The 20,789-nt window shown below is 36.2% G+C and overlaps 1 protein-coding gene across 1 annotated transcript in view; it reads right to left on the bottom strand.

The window, feature by feature from the left end:
• LOC150093024 (ras and EF-hand domain-containing protein-like) overlaps nucleotides 1–20,789 on the bottom strand; it is a 261,389-nt gene that overhangs the window by 3,127 nt on the left and 237,473 nt on the right. The window contains exons 15-17 of the mRNA XM_090413512.1: nucleotides 11,670–11,784; nucleotides 3,760–3,879; nucleotides 556–632 (exon numbers count right to left, since the gene is read on the bottom strand). Coding sequence (XP_090269638.1) covers nucleotides 556–632; nucleotides 3,760–3,879; nucleotides 11,670–11,784 — 312 coding nt within the window. The remainder of the gene's footprint in view (nucleotides 1–555; nucleotides 633–3,759; nucleotides 3,880–11,669; nucleotides 11,785–20,789) is intronic.

Genomic DNA, 20,789 nt, shown 5'->3' with positions numbered 1-20,789 from the left:
TGGTGTGAGGTAGAGGTCCTTTATTTCTGATATTTAGCTGGATGTTGCTATAGGAATATGGAGAGTGGTGTTGAAGAAATGAATAAGTAACTTGGATTAGTAAACAAGGGAAGGGAGATCATTATTGGTGATTTTAATTATGGCAGTATAAATTGGAATCGAAGAGATAGCATTTAGAAATGAGGAAAATGAATTTCTTGAGTTCGAGAGAGAGAGCTATCTTGGGTAGATAACATTTTTCCCAGTTGATGAGAATGACCATGAGCTTGTACAGCCACCACATGTTCCATATACAAAAGGCAGGGCTTTTGTTCGTTCTAGTCTGAAATAGAGATTGCAGGGATTTTTTTTTTCCCCTTGGGGTTTTCCTCCCATAAAACAAGCAATCCAAATTGTGAAAACAGTTATTTGACAATATGTACACGCCACTAGCATTTTTGGTCTGTGAGTGGCCGAATGCATGTTATAAGGCTTTAATTGAACCATGTATGCAAAAATGATTTCGTGAAGATGAAAAATAAGCAAAACATGATGAGTAAGACAGATTTAATATACCTTGTCAGTTGTTCCAAGACCTCCATGACGTTTATTCCTTCTTTGACACTAGTTTCCATGAATTTGATCTCGTAATTCTGTAAGCACATATATTAAAATAATATGGTTATTTTAAATTTCTAAATAGCAATAGCAACTCAGTAATTTTGAATATATTCATATTCAAAATATGTTTAATGAAAGGGAATAAGTATAATATGAATATGAATGTCTTAAAAGAATTGTTGAAGGAGGTGAAAAGAACATGGTGATAGAAATGAGCTGAGAAGGCCTATGATTGTAAATAATTAAATCCACAGGACATGTAGAATGAATGGCATGGATGTATTATTATTGTATTCTCAGGGATCTCCATGGTCATGAAAAACTTGTACTAACCATTATTTACATGATGCCTATCATATTTCTCTTTGAATTCATTCACCTACAAAACACTCACAACTGCAGTTTACGACAGCAGTATTCTTGTGCTTGTCAGCATGGATTTATTAAATGGAGGTCGTATTTTATCAACTTGCTTATGCAAGGTGACTGTATTGGACAAGGGAGATGCATATACAGTGGTATACTACAAAACTGAAGTATGCCACTGCATGTACAGTGGTGTACTTCAGTTTTGCAAAGGATAGATTGTCACGACACAAGAAGGTAACTGAACTGGAGCAGAGGGGATTGGATGATAGATTGTGGAGTTGGATAGGCAACTGGCTCTCAGATAGGTATCATCAAGTTATGTATGGGGGCATGGTATCCTGGAAGAGGAAAGTCACTAGTGATATGCTGCAGGGGTGGGTGTTTTTGGGACCATTGTTATTTAATTTGTATAATAAGCATATTGGGATGGGTTTAACTAGTGATATATAACTGTTTGCAGATGATGCAAAACTGGAGAGAGTAATGTGGAATAAGGAGATATTGTGGCCTTACAGGAGGACTTGTATACATTGTCTAAGTGGGAAACAGTACGAAATTGTCAGTTCATTGTTTCAAAGTGGTTTCTGAAATTCATAATAATTAAAATTATAATAATGGAATAACTCGCGTAAAAATATTATTTATTAGTAGAATTTTCGCCCGAGTATCACAGGCATCTTCATTACATGTATAAAGCTAATTAAACAATAACTGGCAATTCTGAAAATTCTACTAATAAATAATATTTTTACATGAGTTATTCCATTATTATAATTTTAATTGTTATGTCTGCTCACGGTATTTCTTTACTGAAATTCAGTAGACAGCAACAGAATGCAAAGAATACACTTGGTGAGGAAATTTTGGAGGAAGTTGAGGAGACGAGACCTTGGAGTGGTGGTAGACAAGGATCTGAAGTTCAATGGTCACATTTCACAAGTTGTGAAAGTCATCACATTAGATTATGGCAATGATGCAGAGGATCTTAACATGCATAAATAAGCAGTTATGGTTCCATTGTGACACATATTTATTTCCTTGGTTTTCATGGTGATGATGATATATTAGAAAGGATTCAGAGAAGACTGACTAAGGTGGTGACTAGTCTTTTGGGCATAGGATATGAGGGCAGACTGAGGAATTGCAATTTGCAAAGGCTTTGTGAATAAGGAGAGAGGTTGTTACTGGGTTAATGTGAAAGAAGTTTTTCATAGAATGGAAGAAGGGATTCACAGACAAAATTTTGCTCAAGTGTGAGCAAAGGCATAAGGAGCAGGTTCTGTGCATGGAGTGGAGAATACATGCCTGATGCTGTGGTGAATGTGGATATACGGAATGAGTTTAAAGCACAGTTTGATGAATTTTGTGTGTAATGTAATGGTGCATACCAAATCAAAGCACTCCAGAATCAGGGAGTTCCTGGAGAATATATGGACCTCCTCCAGGAAATATACCACACTGCAACAGCAACAATCCAACTTCACACAAGTAGCAATAAAATATCAATTGAAAAAGTGTCTGACAAGGAGACTCTCTATCACCCAAAATCTTTACAGCAGTCCTTGAAGAAATATTTAATAATATAAACTGGACAAATCTTGGTATAAAAATTAATAACAGAAACTTAACACACCTAAAATGTGCAGATTATATCATAATTTTTGCAAACACTCCAGAAGATCTTAATACAATGATAGAAGACTTATATCATGAAAGCAGAAGTCTGTCTAAAAATAAACAGAGAAAAAAACTAAAATCATGTTTAATCATTTTGTAACACCAGAAAACATAATAATAGAAAACAATTTCTTGGAAAGAGTCTCTTCATATACATACTTAGATCATCTCATTGATCTAAACTGTGAACTCCAAAAGGAAATAAATAGGAGAGTTCAACTTGCCTGGAGTGCATTCAGAAAATTGAAAAGCATTTTTCAAAACAACGATGTCCCACTCTGTTTAAAAAGGAAGACATTTAAAGTGTATACTGGTTAAATGTCTTCCCTTTTAAACAAGTTTCACAACCAGTCATCACATATGGTTGTGAAACTTGGTCTCTAACAAAAAGCACTGGCAAATAAACTAGCAACTTTAACATTAACAACTCAAAGAAAAATGGAGAGGCATTACATTAAAAGATAAGAAGTGAAACACCTGGATAAGAAGCCAGACTCGTATCACTGACATCATTCTTCATCATAAGTGACTAAAATGGAAATGGACCAGACATCTATCCAGAAGAGAAGATGAGCAATGGACCACCATACTAACGAACTGGATTCCAAAAGAAGGGAAATGAGGCCGAGGATGTCTTAAAAGAAGGCGGAGTGATGAATTGTCAAATTTTGTTGGGAAAATTTGGTCAACCATTGCCAAGAACAGAGAAAGGTGGAAAGAACTGGAGGAGGAGGAGGCCTTCATCCAGCAGTGGACAGAAAAGGGCTGAAAAGAAGAAGTGCATACCTCCCATGATGAATTTTTGGACTCCATGGATGTTTAGTGTTAATAATAACAGCAATAATAATAAAATCATTACTTTTTACAAGAATTTATGAAATATGGTCAGTTCTACTCTAAACTGTGATGTAATAAAATATTTGTCCAAATCTACAATTAGCATAAAAATTTTAGAGGTTAGTTTCGATAATGTTACCAAAATATAATATTTAAATAGCATGCTATATCCTTAATGTCTAGCCCACAGATACTGAATATGGTGTACACGTATTCAGCATCTCTGTGGGTTAGTGCATTAACTAATGTCATACTATTTCTTTGGTTAATATCTACCTTGGCAAGCCTCTGCCCATCTTCTGTTTTAACCACACTATGACCTGAAGAAAGTGCCATCGGTCGAAGATCACATTTATTGCCCACCATTACAACCGCTATGTTTCTGGTTGTGCAGTTCTAAAAATATAGGTGGCATTATAAAAATAGATACTAATCTATGTAAAATAAGATTTAAAAAAAAGGAAAAAAATAATAAAATTCACTTTTTAATAGAATGTTTTAGATTAAAATTTCAAAATGTTTTCAGATATATCACAATTAAACACAGAGAAATATTTGTTATCCATCAAGCCAGCAATGGCAAATGGAACATGTCAAGCATCTTACACTTTATATCTATTATTTCAATGGCACATTTCATATCCTTGTTTTGATCAATATGTAAACACATATTAATGGAACCTAGTAACCATATTAATGGTTACTAGGTTCCATTAATATGGTAAATATTATGTGCACACTTTTTTTTGCAAATGTTCATCACAGTCTGATTCTCTCTAGCATTCATGTGCTGAAATGCATTATTAAAATATCAGAGAAAAAAGTCCTAAACTAGTGTATAAATTTATTTGAATCCTTTGATAATTATCATGGGATATGATAATCATGTTTGTTTCAAATATAAAGAAATTATCATACTGCATTTTATTCTCAGTTCAGCTCATATGTTTTGACTTGTGTTTACTTGTGCTACTTCTTGATTAATTGAAATATGTAAAATTCTTTGTTGATAAATACAAAGTGATCATAAAGTTGTGCAATCAAAAGCTTGGATTTGTACCAACTGTTTCCAAATCATTATAATCATTCCTCATGCAGATGTCACCATCATATTATTACAAATTATTGGAGATGCTGAGTTCACTATAGCGTATACAGGTTGTTCTCAGTGTAGCTGAGAACAACCTGTATATCTTCACTTCCATAATGAACTGAAATGTTCATTATGGAAGTGAAATGTCTTTTCCCAGCTGCAATGAGTTTTCGTTTTGGAAAGTTATTTTGCTAATCATTTTTATGTATGTGTTACTAAGGAATTTCATGAGAAATATCTGAGTCCCTCAGAGGTCAATGATAATGAGATTAGTGTAGCATTTTTGGGAAACTGGATCTGTTGCAGATAAGAATTACTCTGGAAGACCCTCTGTTTTGACTAATGATAAAATGGATGAGATAAAGAGAGCACTGCAGTGTTCCCCCAGCAAAAAAAAAAAAAAAAAAGCCTCAGAAATCTTGTCATGCAATCATCAAGTGCTCAAAAAGCTGTGAAATCGTTATGCCTTCATCCATATCATGTACACTCAAGTCCATGAACTGAATGACCCAGATCTTCTGCAAATGGTTAAGCTCATTCATTAAAGAACATGGTATAGAGATGCTCGATACAGTTCTCTTCAGTGATGAGACCTGATTTCACCTCAGTGGGTATGTGAATAGTCAAAACAATAGGATTTGGTCATGTAAAAAATCCATACGCTTTCATGAAAAAAAAAAAGTTTTGCATTCTCAAAAAATTGGAGTTTGGTGTGCGATATCATGGCATTGTACAGTGAGGCCCATTTTCTTTGAAACAATGGGGAATAGTTCTGTCTACTAAGACATCATCACACAGTTCGAAGCACTCCTTGATGTCAGTGAACGCATTGTTGGTTCCAGCAATACAGTGCCATACGCTACATATCAAATAGTACCGTACATTTTCATTTTTTGCAAGAATTTTTCGGTGACTGTCTCATCTCAAAAGAATTGTGGCCTCCGAGATCACCAGATTTTTTCTTTTTGGGGGTGGGGAATATCTCAAAGGTGATATTTATCGGAATAATCCTCACACATACACACTGTATGAACTAAAAATGAGCATTTCAATAGTGATTGAAAACATCAGTGTGCAGGTGCTTCACAAGAGGCATCAAACCTGGTAAAAAGTGTGCGAGTTTACGTTCACGAATGAGGTGCCCACACATTCCTTGCATGATTTCAGTGACAGAAGCTGCACAAACTGCCCAGCATTCATCCATCCAGTCAGTCTTGTGTCTCAGCCATGTCTCTTCCTGCCCTCCCCTCCCCCCATTTTATACTTACTAAACTCTGCAGATACAATACCATGATATTATTATTTTGTTACTGACCTTTCACTCCTCCCTAAAGCTTCATCTCTTCAAATCTATATAACCAAATTTCAACACGAGCAGATGTGGTTTTATCAGTATGTCATATAATAGAACCGTAACATCTTTTTCTCTGATGATCAAAGTGCTTCTTGCTATTGTAGAGGTCTTCTGTATTGCCTCACTACTTTTGCAGTGTATTCCCTAAACTTCAGGATACACATTGCAGAATCAGAACATCTATGAGTAAGCGAATGGAGTGCATCTGTGAGAGAGGAAAAGGGGGGGGGGGTCATCTATTAATGAACTGCTATTTTCTGGATAGCATGAAGCATTTTTAGGGAAGTTTTTTGTGCACTACCCAAATGTGAGAAGAGCATTCTAAAGTTGCACATATTTGAGATTTGTATAGGATAAGCAACCATAAAGGTGAAAAGAAGTATTCTGAATAAAAAAGGGCATGAATTTGTTGGAGGTTGAGGGGAGATATGGATGTAACACATTTGTTCCATGTAAATCCATCTAAGAAGAGAAATCTGACTGTGTTGGGATATCTGGATATTAATAAAGATAAGAGGAAGTAAAGTCAGATCTTTCCTCTGAGTAATAAGACAAAACTATAACAGTGAAAAGGACAAAATTGTCCCTACTCCACACTGAAAAATGGTAAGGAGATCAATACTGGCAGTGACTATGGTAGATCTTGAAGCTGAAATATCTGAGCACCACAAGATTTGTCAAATGAAGAAGAACAAGAATGGAGCACACTATCATTAGAAAAGCTTGAGATAGGATTTGAGATCAGTATGAGAAGATCATTTATGTATAGGAGGAAGAGAACTGGTGAAAGTAGAAAGTCCATGATACTCTTGTATTGGTGGGACTGAAGAGAAGATGCTATCTACTGTGATATGTAGCAAATAGCCATATATATATATATATATATATATATATATATATATAGAGAGAGAGAGAGAGAGAGAGAGAGAGAGAGAGAGAGGAAACTGGTGATTCAGCTGCAATGGGTGGAAGGCATGAGATGGTGTGTAAGCCTCTATGCCAACCTGATCAGATGCCCTAGAAATGCCAAGACACACTGAGCATACAAATTATTATTATTATTCTACAGGCACCTCCATGAAGACCCAATCTATCATACCTTTCCTTGAACTCATTAACAGACAAAGAACTCACAACTGACTGGCAACCCATTCTACTCATTCACCACTCTCCAAGCAAAAAATCTAGTCCTCACACTCCTACATACAACACCTTTATTCAACTTTCAGGAATGACCCTTTGCTCTAGTCCCTATAGCCAAATGCTGAAACATTTCCCCTGCATCTATCCTATAAAGCCCTTTATGCAACTTAAATGTTACTATCATATCCTCTCTTTTTCTCCTTCTGCAATCCACGCATCTTCAATCTATACTCATAGGGAACATTTCACAGGCCACTCGCCATCTTGGTCACTCACCTCTGAATCCTCTCCACCACTTCCACATCCCCAAGAAACCCAGGGGGACTAGACTCGAGCACAGATGTAGGCATATCGAGGCCTTATAAACAAGAATTACAACTTCCTTATCTCTACTTGTTAATATGTTCTTCACTATCCAAGTAATCTTATGTGCTACCTTAGCAATATGTCCTCGAAATGTTGACTTTCTGTCTACCACTACCCCTAAATCTCTAGCTTCATCTACCATATAGATATCCTGGAGTACAGTGCCATCAATGTGATAAACAGCTTGTAATCTGTTTATCCCAAAATGCATAACTTTACATTTCTCGACATTAAACTGACACCCATTAACTTTTGCTTATACTGACAGCCTATTTAAATCTTTCTGCAAGCTCTCTGCATCACTTGATTAATTATTACTCTACCTAATTTTGCATCATCAGCAAACAACTGAATATTTCCTTTCAGGTTATTTCCTATATCATTTATGTATAAATTAAACAGCAATGGTCCCAGCACTAAACCTTGTGGCACACCACTAGTCACCTGTTTTCTCCTTGATTCTGCTTCTCCATATACCACTTTTTGATATCTGACCAGCAGCCACCCTCTTATTCACTTAACCAGCATCATATCCATCCCCATTTGTTCTAATTTGCATAACAGTGTTCCGTGTCGTATTCTGTCTTCACTGTATTTTGCAAAGGCATTTGCAAAATCCAGCAAAATCATGTAGCCATTTCCTTTATCCAACTCAGCTGTTACTCTATTATAAAAAGTTAGTAAATTATTAAGGCATGACTGACCCTTCGCAAAGCCATACTGACCCTCACACAGCATCATATTTTTATCTACCCATTCTTGAATTCTCTTCTTTACCAAGTTTTCTAGTACTTTTACCACAACGCCTGAGATACTGATTGGTCTATTATTTGCTGCTGTAGGCTTAGAACTTCCCTTATGCAAAGGAATAATTTTGCCCTCTTTCAACTCCCTTGGAACTCTACCAGAGCAGAGACTTAAATTAAACAGCTTAGTCATAGGCACTGCCAGCACCCTTGCACATGCTCGCATCTTTCACATGCAACCACTTCAACACAAAAGCACTGATGTGCTTTTGTGCTAATGTTTTTGCTTTCCCTGATATATGAGCGGCTCTGCTTAGTGGTGGAATGGGCCTGTCACTGAATGGAACCACTGCAGAGTTAAATGATTCTTCAGGACACCCCATTGTTAGGTAATATGAGCAATTCCATGAGTTTTTGGAGAAGAATTTCCACATTTAAACATACCTGCATAAAGATTGAAACAGGTCTGAGTAGTGACCCTTCCCATAATGCATAGCTTATTCATGTCCATAAGGATATGAGCCATGCATTATGGGGTACTAAGACAATTGATCTGAAGTCATTAGCCTCTATATACAAGTAGCCCAGTCATGAATGTAAATTAAAGATACCAAGAAATTATATACTTGGTTTAATTCTTTATCCAAGTGTAAGCAAACAAAGTTTGCACCTGAAGTATTTTCAGGACTGGGGCAACTCATGGTAAAGGTGGTATGACTTCACATCACTTGCCTTAGTATCTCATAGTGGAACCTATGAGATACTAAGCAAAGCACATCTCCTTGCGGACATGCGTACAAGAGTTGCCAAAAGGTATATGAAAATATGACTTCTACATTACTTCAACCTTAGTATCACCTCTGGGTCTGGCTCCCACTGAAGAGACCTCAATAAAGGTCGAAACTGGTCTGAGTAGTGATTCTTCCCATAATGCATGTCCGCAAGGAGATGTGCTTTGCATTATTGGATACTATGGCAAGTGATGTGAAGTCATACCACCTTTACCATTAGTTGCCCTGGTCCTGAAAATACTTCACGTGCAAACTTTATTTGCTTATACGTGGATAAAAGATTAAACCAAGTATATAATTTCTTGGTATCTTTAATTTATAGCATAACCAAGTGAAAAAACTTTCAACAGCCCAGTCATGAAGTTACTTCATGCACAAGCTTTGTTTGCTTACACTTGGATAAAGGATTAAACCAAGAATATAATTTCTTGGCATCTTTGATTTATGGATGTCAAAAAAATCATCCAATTTATGGATGATTTTTTTGACATCCATAAAATTTAAAAATGTATTGGGCTTTTTTATATTTTTTTCAGCTGTAAGGATAGAACGAGAGCACACGAAGTTTGATGGACAGAAAATGGGTTTTTTGATCGAGATGTAAAGGCTGTTGAGAAGCATTTACTAAATGGACGCTGGAAAGATTTTCCTAGAAGTGAAGGGAGAGGAAAAGAATCTTCCTTGGAAGTTTTGTAAGTGCAGAATGAGGAGTAGGTGTTTTGCACATCAGCAAACTCAGAGTGGTGAGTAAGGGAGAGAGAAAGAAGTAGGTTTTTGCACAGAGTGGTGCAATTGTAAAATGCACTGCTTGTGAATGTAGACAGTAAATGAGTTTAAGGTGTGATGCAATACACTTTGTGGATCCCTCCCTTAATGAGTTTCTTGACTTCACAGAGGTCCTTTAATAATAATAATAATAAAAATGCTGACAACCAAATCCTTCAATTTTCCATGCTGTACTCTTGACTTTTAGTACTCTCTATTTTTATTGTATTTATTTTATTATTATTATTTTTTTTGTAAAACTCCAGTTTCTAACACTGTTATCTCACATAATAACTTATAGCTTTCTTGGTATGAACATTTTATATCTAGCTGGCTTGATATCCAAAAAAAGTGGGTTCTTTAACTCTTGATGCTGTTTTTCTCCTGAACAGCTGCTTACTCTTTTTGAACCCAGATCTATCTGGCTATGAAATACTGTTCTGATATTAGGTGTGATAAGGCTGTCTTGAAAATCCTAACCATTCAACAGAAAGCTGAAGGTGTTACTGTTATAAATGCTCTGTGTATTATAAATACTATCATAAACCTCTCCTAACAGCTATTTCCAAGATTATTATTTAGGTGAGTTTATATATGTAATTATGTTTAAAACTTCAGCAGAAACTAATGATCAGTGAGTTCCACTCTGAACTAAATGAACACACACTTTCATCCTGTTCATGACTATGTACTGTCCAACCACAGATATGAAAACCTCAGTTGGCTCAGTGCCAAGAAGAGTCAAATCATGTTGAAGGGGAGAAAGAAATAAGGTGATGTATAAATTGGTCACCAACACGAGAAATCATTTGCTTTATACGTAAAATTTTCCAACTGTTATACAAGCAAAATAGTTATCACTTTATAAACTACAATATTCATAAAAGAGAAGTTAATTTTCCGACATGTAATAATAAACAACTCATCCCACAATACAGATTGATTACCCTATTATTGGAATGGATTCTCCTTCTGACATGCACAGAAGTGTTGAAGGGTCTCGCATCTGTGGGCGTACAGTAGTTTTCAGAAGAATCTTTTTTACTCAGTGTTTTATAGATATGACAACTTGCAGTTCAATCAAATGTGAATAAATCCACCCATGATATTCATTTATAGATACAGTGTTTTATAGATATGACAACCTGCAATTCAATCAAATGTGAATAAATCCACCCATGATATTGTATGATTACAGCCCCTTTTTTTGTATATAGGACTATTATGGAAATAATAATAAAAACAGTTTTTATGCTGCCCACTATTCATTTCACTTTGTTAAATGCAATAATTTCACACCATATCGCATAGGTTGAGGATTTGTGGGTTGCAAAAATTGGTTGATAGGCAGAGGAGGGGAGATATGATTGAGACATTCAAATTACTGAAGGGTTTCTATAAAATTAATTCAGAAGATATTTTTGAGAACAGGGCTGGTTGTGGGAGGACTAGGGGACATCCATGGAAACTGGGCAAAAGTGTGGTTAGTAAAGGTGTTAGAGCTGGGTTCTTTACTTTTAGAGTAGTGAATGAGTGGAATGCGCTCCCTGAGTCTGTGGTGGATGCTGTGACAGTGAATGAGTTTAAGGCGAGGTATGATAGATACTGTATGAATGTCAAATAGTTGTGATGAATATGATTTGGGGCCTCCCTCGATGAGTCTAATGACTCCCTGGAGTTGCCCGTAATAATAGTAATAATAGTAATAGTAATTAAGGAAAAATTTCAGCAAAACTTGAAGTGCATAGCCTGCATGTAATATGAAGTTTAGACTTCTGGTTTAAATTCAGTGTTAACAGCAATTTAAGTCACCTACAAAAGACATACCATTGAGATTAAACTTAGTAAGTTACACAGTACAAAAACAACTATAAATGATTCTTTATGAAGAAGTAAAGATTTTCAGAATTGGAGGATACAGAACTTACAGTTATGGCTTCCATCCAGTGGCGAACATGAAGAAAGGACTGTTCATTGGTGCAGTCATATAAAATTATAACTCCATCAGCCTTCCTGAAATAGGACTGCGTAATACTGCGAAATCTGTTGAAAGAAATTTATATAAAAACAATGGATTTTATTTTAGCTTCTTTCAATCAATTTCAACTCTTCTCCTAGCATAGAGTTGGAATTAAGAATATCTGTATCAAGCTTTAATACTATTGTGTTAATCTCTCTCTCTTCTAATCTACTGAGAAAGTTCCTGATCACAGTCACCAAAATTGTACCAGCAAAAAATATCACTGATGCCTCCATTACAGAAGGAATTGTAATGGGATATTTCAGTATTACATCATGGGCGCAGAAGGATAACATCATTGGTCCCTGTCACATAAAAGTAGCTTCAATATCACTAGCACTAAACTTCAATTTCTCATAGGAATTTTAATGTAATAGGGCTCAGTTACTGAAAAACTATGCACACTGTAATCAGCCACTAAAAGTCATGTTTACTTGTAAAAATAATGCCCTGTACAGCATGGCAAATTTTCAATACTGATCAAAATGGGATCACAAACATCTCCATATTCATCTTGCCACAGTGTTTTGAAGGTAATACACTGGAACTATATTTTCAACAGGAACAGATCTTTCCAGTTCTAAGTACATCTACCAGGACCAGACTAGTAGTGCAGAGCAACAATAAGCAAAAAAATAAAGAAAGTTAAAGTACATGGGGGCGGAAAAAAAAGACATGAATCTCATGACTGGAAAAATCCAAAACTTCACAAAAAAAACATTATTACTTGTGAATGACCACCAAAAAGAGAGACAGTTGTGGTAGTCAACTTTCCTGCCAGATGGCACCCAATACACTACCTGTAAAACAGCAATCTTCCCAACAAGGATGACCAAGAGAATACATACACATACTTTTATCAGATACAGCAATCAGAATTTTCACTAGTTTGGAACTGTAGTTAAGCAGCTAAACAGGAATTTGGTACAATCTCCACTTGTTTTTACCAATAAGCCTGCTAATCACCAGACTATTGGCATACTTCACTGGAAAAAAATAAATGCTAGTTTGAATAGTAATTGGCAATGTTAATTGCATTTTAGTAGAATTTTGTTTATTTTTGATAGCTTAGTGTAACTGGATGATTGTGGGACTTTGCAGGTTTGTTACTTTGTTACTTTGTGGAACTTACACTGAGGGAAAAAGAATGGTGATACGAATGAGATCTGCATGCTATGAAATATGAAGATAAAGCGTAACAAGCAGTCTCTTTACAAACACATCCTTTACACTATTAATTATAATGAAGAGCCAAAGGCTTCAATTCCGTGACATGAACTTATTTAAGTTAAGGGATATTATATCCCATATTGTTTCTTAGCCGAATAAGAAACTCAAAGAGTTTCATGCTGAATATAGAAACTATATAAAGTTTGGCGATTCCAAGCATAAGCAAATAACTGGATAGTGCAGCAACTGACCCTTGAAGGTAGTGCAAGCTGAGGCAACTCATGTAAAAGGTGGAGCAAGCTCCGATCACTATTCTTGATATTTACCCATAATGTGAACTTAACTCCTAGGAACTGTATTATTGTTCAACATTATGAGAGAAGGTCACTACCCAGACTGGTTTCGACCTTTGAGTGTAGTTATACTGAATATTTCTATATTCAGCATGAAACTCTGAGTTTCTTATTTGGCTAAGAAACAATATGGGATATAATATCCCTTAACTTAAATAACATCCTTTACACTTTTGCCATGCAGAAGATGGAGGATGTATTGTGCTTCTCTCATCTCCTGTAGTCTCTTTGTAGAGAAACTATACTGGAGATGAGAAAAGGTATGTAGAAAGTGAAGTATTTTGTTGGACTACAAGTTATCAGCAATCACAAACCAGATGGACAAAATGAAAGTTACTATAATGGCAGGTGAAAAAGACTCTATGAATCACAGAATGAAAGCAAGGAAGACTGTGGAAATCAAGAATATATGACTCAAGATATGAAAGCTAGACTATGGAAATCAAAGAATATATGACTGAAGATATGAAAGCTAGACTATGGAAACCAAATACATTATGAGGAAATGAAAGTGAGCAAGATATGGAAGTGAAAGGAAGGAATGTAGAACAAGAGGGAACAATAGAGAGTGAAATTGCTAGGATGCAAGATTTGAAGATCAAGTGGATCATAATGAGAAATAAAATGAGGAATATGCACAGTGAATTTATATGTTTGGTGGAATGGAATGAAAGAATACAAATGGACAGAATGAAGGAAAATAGGTTAAAAAAGTGATAAATAATTCAAGAAACCAATCTATGGAGATTACATTATTAAAGTGTCATGCATGAGAGTCCATAAGCTCTGTTTCTAGGAGCAGAAAATGAGCAAGATAATTGATGCATTGGATATGAGAAGTAAACAAGCAAGGGAATTAGTGGCAGTTGCGGGAACAAATGATTTGGTTGAACACAAGGAGAATGTAAGGATGGATATCAGGAGATTACTGAAAGGAGTGAAAACTAATTATGTGTAAGAAAGGTCAGTGTGTGGCCAAGGTATGACAATGATGAATTGAGATGGAGAGCAAGAATCATGAATGGCATATTAGCAGCTATATGAGGAGAAGGGAGTGCAGTTTGTGAGTGTGTGAGATCCATTTGAGGATAGATTTGTATAAAAGTGACAGATTGCATTTAATGGATTTGGTGTGAGTCAACTGGAGAGACTGTTGCTAGAAGGAGTGGAACAAGTAAGACTGAAATGCTTGTTAATGGAAATATAGTAATCTGCCATTTATCTTCCCTTCAAAACAATGACCCTCCAATTAACTCACCCTTGCAATGTTCACCAACTTCTGGCAGAGTACCATGTAATCGTACTTAATTATCTGATCCTACAATTATCAGAAATAGCAAGTTTTAATAATTGAAGGGTTGGGTTAATGGTGGATTACTGTAGTAGTAGTAGTAGTGTGAGAGGTGACGAGAAAACAGGAGTGCCAGATGGAAAGGGAAAAGCCATGAGTAAGGGTGGAAAAAATGTTGGAAGTAATAGCAGTGAATGAATATGTATGGGAATGGTCAGCATACAAATGGGATGGCCTGGGATGTAAGGAGGATTGTGAGTCTAAAGAAATATATGGAATAAGTGGCAATTTGGAAAGGGCAGGTGTGGGGAAATTGCAATTGACAGGCACCAAAGGTAAGAATGGTTATAGAACTAAACATAAACTGCTGTATTCATTTCAAATAGCCAGAGCATCAATCAGAAACATGGGAGAAGAAATTGTATCACTGATTGAGTTTATTTTCCCAGAAATGGTTGGAATAACTGAAATCTGGTTGGATGATGATATCTTGACAAGAATAGAAATGGATGGGTACAATTTTTTTTTGCCAAGAGAGGCAGGACAAGAAGGGAGGGGGAGTGCTACTGATGACAGCAGTGGAATTAATGTACATATAAGGTAGACATGAAAGAGGGAAATAGTGGTGATGGTTTTCAGGCAGTGTGGTGCGAGGTGGAGGATGACAGGAAGAGATATTTAGTTGGATGTTGCTATAGGGCGAGAATGTGGAGGGTGGTAGTGAAGAAATCTATAAGCAATTTGGGTTCATGGGCAAGGGAAGGGTGATCATTATGGGTGGTTTTAATTATGGCAATTTAATTGTGGCCTACTCCCTGTATATACAGGAATAAAAAGGCATTAGCTGATTTTTTAAAAAAGAGCCTGTGTAGCTCAGTGGATGTGGCATTTGCACACCATGGTGCTTGGCTGCACAAAGGAAGACTTGGTTTTGAGTCTAGTCAATGACTAGAGGAAATTTTTCTAAGCCTTTTTTTGACCGGTTCCCAAGTTAGTCGATCTCTGGCATGGGCAAGCAGATTTTTTCTCCCGGAAACTCGGGTTTTTCGTCCCGTAAACTCAAGAAAATCGACTGTAGAACCCACATTAAATACAAGTGTTAGGGTTAGGGGCCACGAGATGTGGCACCTGTAGAGCCGTCTCTCTTCACTGTGTGCTGCTTAATTAGCGATAGCCTTGGGCAAGCTATCTCTGATTGGGTACCAGTGGAGATTGAACTGCCCACTCAGTCTCCAAAAAGTTATATAGGGCTAAAAATGGCCTCGCCTACTCCCTGTATATACGGGAATAAAAAGGCGTTAGCTGATTTTATTTTATTTTTTTGATTAGTTTCAAAAGGAACAGATTTTATTTATTTATTTATTTATTTTCTTACAAAGGAGTAGTGTAGGGCAGAAGTGATTCTGCCAATTGTTTGGTGGGTTTCCATACAGGACTGTCTTATGCTATTTGGGATAGGAGGTTATTAGATTTGTGAATTTTAGGTCTGTGAACAACAGTAATTTGTTAGCATCTTTTGCATTGTTATATAGTCTTGTGTGATATTTTCTCTTTCAGTTTTAAAATTCTGATAATTTTACCTTTGGATTCCTTTCCTCTTACATCTCATGTAGTGCAGTCCTGCCAATATAGCACTTTATATTTATATTATGAATAAATATCTCAACCTCAATATCTCTGTTTGCACTTTTTACCACCCTTTCAGGTAATACATTCCATGTTCATACCACTCTGCATGCAAAAAAACATACTTCTTACTCTCTCACTCTACTCACTATATCTTTTTCAAGGCCTCCAGGGATGGCCCTTGTTTCTACCATATGAAAAATCTCCCCAGTGTCAATCTGATAATAACCTTTCAACTGCTTAAATGTCTTAATTTTATCCCTCATCAAATCTGAGCATAAAAATACTGTGTTCTAATCATAACTATACACAATGGAACCCCCCCCCCCCCACCTTTTATCTTTTGTGGTCAGTGTTCTCAATATTGCAGCAATTCTCTGAGTTGTCTTCAACCTTTGCAATATGTCCTCTGAATTTCAAATTTCTATATACAAATCCCCTCAAGATCTCTTGCTTCCTTCACTTCTTCCAGTATAACTCCAAGTGAGTATGAAGCATCCCATCTGTGGATCCCAAATTTCAAAACCTTGCATTTAGTTGCATTAAACTGATATCCCCATTCATTAACTCACCTTTCCAGTTTATTTAAATCCTCTTGAAGAGCTAAAACATCAGTACCACTACTAATAACCTTCCCAAGCTTTATCTATATCTTTTTCAAGGCCTCCAGGGATGGCCCTTGTTTCTACCATATGAAAAATCTCCCCAGTGTCAATCTGATAATAACCTTTCAACAGCTTAAATGTCTTAATTTTATCCCTCATCAAATCTGAGCATAAAAATACTGTGTTCTAATCATAACTATACACAATGGAACCCCCCCCCACCTTTTATCTTTTGTGGTCAGTGTTCTCAATATTGCAGCAATTCTCTGAGTTGTCTTCAACCTTTGCAATATGTCCTCTGAATTTCGAATTTCTATATACAAATCCCCTCAAGATCTCTTGCTTCCTTCACTTCTTCCAGTATAACTCCAAGTGAGTATGAAGCATCCCATCTGTGGATCCCAAATTTCAAAACCTTGCATTTAGTTGCATTAAACTGATATCCCCATTCATTAACTCACCTTTCCAGTTTATTTAAATCCTCTTGAAGAGCTAAAACATCAGTACCACTACTAATAACCTTCCCAAGCTTTACATCATCTGCAAACAACTGAATACCACCCTGCAGTCCAAATGTAACCCTTTCAAATGCTTTTGAAAAATCCAAAAAAATGACAGTGTTTGCCTTATCCTCATCCAACTGCTCCTGTTACTCTATTGTAAAAAATGACCAGATTACTAAAAACAACAGAGTCCTTTAACAAATCCATGCTTGCCTGCATAAATAATATTGCCCTTATTTGCCCAATTCTGTATACAAATTCTTAGCAATTTCTCCAAAATCTTAATCACAAAAGAAATACAAATTGGGGCTATAGTTTGATACATCCATTTTACCACCTCCCTTTATGCAATGGAACTATTTTACCTTCCTTCCTCCCTCTCTCCATGAACTTGTATAGCATTGTATGCTTTCATCAAACAACCAGGTTAATGGCAGTTCCACAGCACATTTCCTTAAAATAAGTCACAAAATTCTATCTGGTCCTCCTGATTTACTGACATCTAGCCTACTCAATATTTGGAATATACCTTCTTCATTCACTTCTAATGCTTCACCCCTCCCCCCCTATCCCTCCAGGAATAAACCTTGTTTTACCAAGGTGGAATAAAGTGATCATTAAATAACTCAAATATGTTGTATTCCTGGTCACCCGAGTTCAATCTACCATTTAGCAGGGTCTACCCACAACCATTTTTCTTCCTACTGGTCATATAGTGAAAAAATTCCTTGGGATTCTCCTTGGATTACAGTGCTAGTTTCCTCTCATTTTCCAATTTTTCTCTTCTTAATATACTAGTCATCTTCTTAGCTTGAGCCTTATATTACTCATGCAACTGTTCTCCACAATCTCTTTTTCATCTGAAATTCCTGTTTAATTTCTCTAGTCATCCATTTGGCTCCAAATCGCTTTATTTTCTTCACCTGAGGTATTCTGCATTGCTGATATCAGTTTTTCCTTAAGTATCTCCCATGCACTAATGACCTTTCTTCCTTCAGATTCTTTCATCCATTTGTACTGCTGCAAGCTGGTTTCTAAGTCTATGATAATTGCCTACCTTATAATTCCACATAATTCTGTCTTCATACTTCTACTCACTATTCATCCTCCTGGTCAGGACTACATGGTCACTCTCACCAGGTGGGGACACAAATGACTTCTCAGTCACACTCAGATCCTATGACTAAGTCCTAAACTCCTCACTGTCATGTTCTCTCCACTACGTGTTGCCTAATACAGTTGTTCCCTGAAGAAGTTCAAAAATTCAGTTCTCTTAGTATTGTATGCTGCTTCCTCTGTCAAGTTTATATTGATATAATTAAAGTCTCTCATCATGATCACTCACTTTGCACTTGTCAAACTCATTTGCCTATATATTTCCTGCTCATCACCATTATTTCTTGGTCAATAGCAATGATCACTCTTGTCCTATTATGCTTCTATTACACCATATACTCTAAGCCATTAGTGTAATTTTCACTCTAATTCTCTAACTTGAAAGAACACAATTTATTTCTTACCAAGAGTAACATTCCACCACTGTATTTACCTTTCCTACCCTGCTGAAATGTGCAGGGTAGGAAATAGCAATGATCACTTGGTCAATAGCGATGACCACTCTTGTCCTATTATGCTTCTATTGCACCATATACTCTAAGCTATTAGTGTAATTTTCACTCTAATTTTTTAACCTGAAAGAACACAATTTATTTCTTACCAAGAGTAACATTCCACCACTTATTTACCTTTCCTACCCTGCTGAAATGTGCTATATCCATCAATTTCTATCCTTGTTAGAACATCCTTCTCAGTTAACCAAGTTTTACTGATACCAACAATCTTTGGATCAAGAAAGTGAGTGAGTCAATTAATGCCACAAACTCATTCCCTTTATTTTTAATGCAGCTGGCATTTGTATAAAAAACCCAGTGCATTGCCAGTATTCAAACTGGTATTATACTCCCACCAGTGGCAGCTTGTACATAAGCACTGTAACACTGCAGCACCCCAAAGGAAAAAACAAAAAAATTAAATTTTGTTTGTGTTTATAAATAATACCAATGCTTACAACACTATATAAATGCAATACAACATGTTAAAGGTTACAGCTTATGTTTCCACATTGATTGAATAGTTAATAATTGGAATTGTTCGATTAACGCTTTAGATTATGAAACAAATGCACTGCAATCTAATGCAGTGCCAGAATTATCGCATTCAGCCAATTGTGGCTGGACTCACTGATATTCGTTTGTACTTGTCACTGCACGTAATAAGTGAGACCGACACTGCTCGTTGAGCAGTGTTGCTACAGATAAATTGTATGCTTGCACGTGTTATTTCTGTGAGATACGAAACTTTTATTATTGGTGTGTGTTCGTGGCGAAGGTGAAATATTTTTAATAAAGCAATTTTTTTAATATATAAATTTACTTATTAATAAATTGGTTGCTGATTAGCAAAAAATGAATTATTTTTCTTATTTTGTATATGCAGCACCCCCACTTAAAATTTTCACTGGCACCCACTGCTCCCCATATACTCCACCTGGCTCCACAATATAGTATACACCCTCTCATTTCTTAAAGGCAGGGAAACTGACCCAACACATTTACTAGAAAACAACAGTCTCTCCAAATTCCTGAATCCTTCTGTGTTCAAAAGTAATCCACTCTTGCATAAAGCTCTCTTCTATCCTCAAATGCACTGTGCATTCACATGTTCTGGACCTCTCTCTCTCTTTTCATGCATACCTCTCTTCCTTTCTTTCTTGCTATCTCATCTCATCTCATTCATTATCACTGCTGTTTTCCTTCATTCTGTATTATCATACCAAGGCAACACACACTATCCTCTCCCTGACACATTTCATTACAGGATATGTTTAGGCATTTCCACAAAGTGTGCAGAATTTGATCTTGATTCCTATTTAGGAATCAAGGTCTAATTCTCAGGTATATGTTTACAGTGTTTTATCTCATTTAGAAGAAATTTTCTTAGCATACATTTCAGAGAGCAAGGCTATCTTCTCACACAGAATCCTATTTAGGGTTCTACGTGAAAATACAACCTGGCTCTCTGAAATACATACAAAGAAATTTTCTTCTAAATGAGATAAAACATTGTAAGCATATACAAGTCCAAAGAACAGTTGGTTGGTGTGATGCGTATGTGTGCCATTGAACTAGATCTCTCTCTCTCTTATGAGCCATTATGCTAGGATGTTCTACTTCCCTGCTAGAGTGGCCTATGTAAGACTTTCAGCAGATATTTAGATTTTATAAAAATCTGGATATTTTTGACAAGTGGTTAGTATCATTAGGGAATGCAGATTTCTTGGATTTGAAGTGACTTTAATAACACTGAACTTCTTTAGCAGAGAAGTGAAGCAAGTGGAAATACCACCAAGATATGGTAAGCAGATGAAATCCTTGCATCTAGTACTGTGTTTAAATATAGTGGATTTATGTAAATCTCAGC

The sequence above is a fragment of the Typopeltis vanoorti genome, chromosome 24 (genome assembly GCF_054136105.1).
Source record: "Typopeltis vanoorti isolate ZY-2024b chromosome 24, IOZ_Tvanoo_1.0, whole genome shotgun sequence".
NCBI lineage: Eukaryota > Metazoa > Arthropoda > Arachnida > Uropygi > Thelyphonidae > Typopeltis > Typopeltis vanoorti.
Note: the sequence above shows the minus strand (reverse complement) of the source record. Positions and strands in the feature narration are given on the sequence as shown.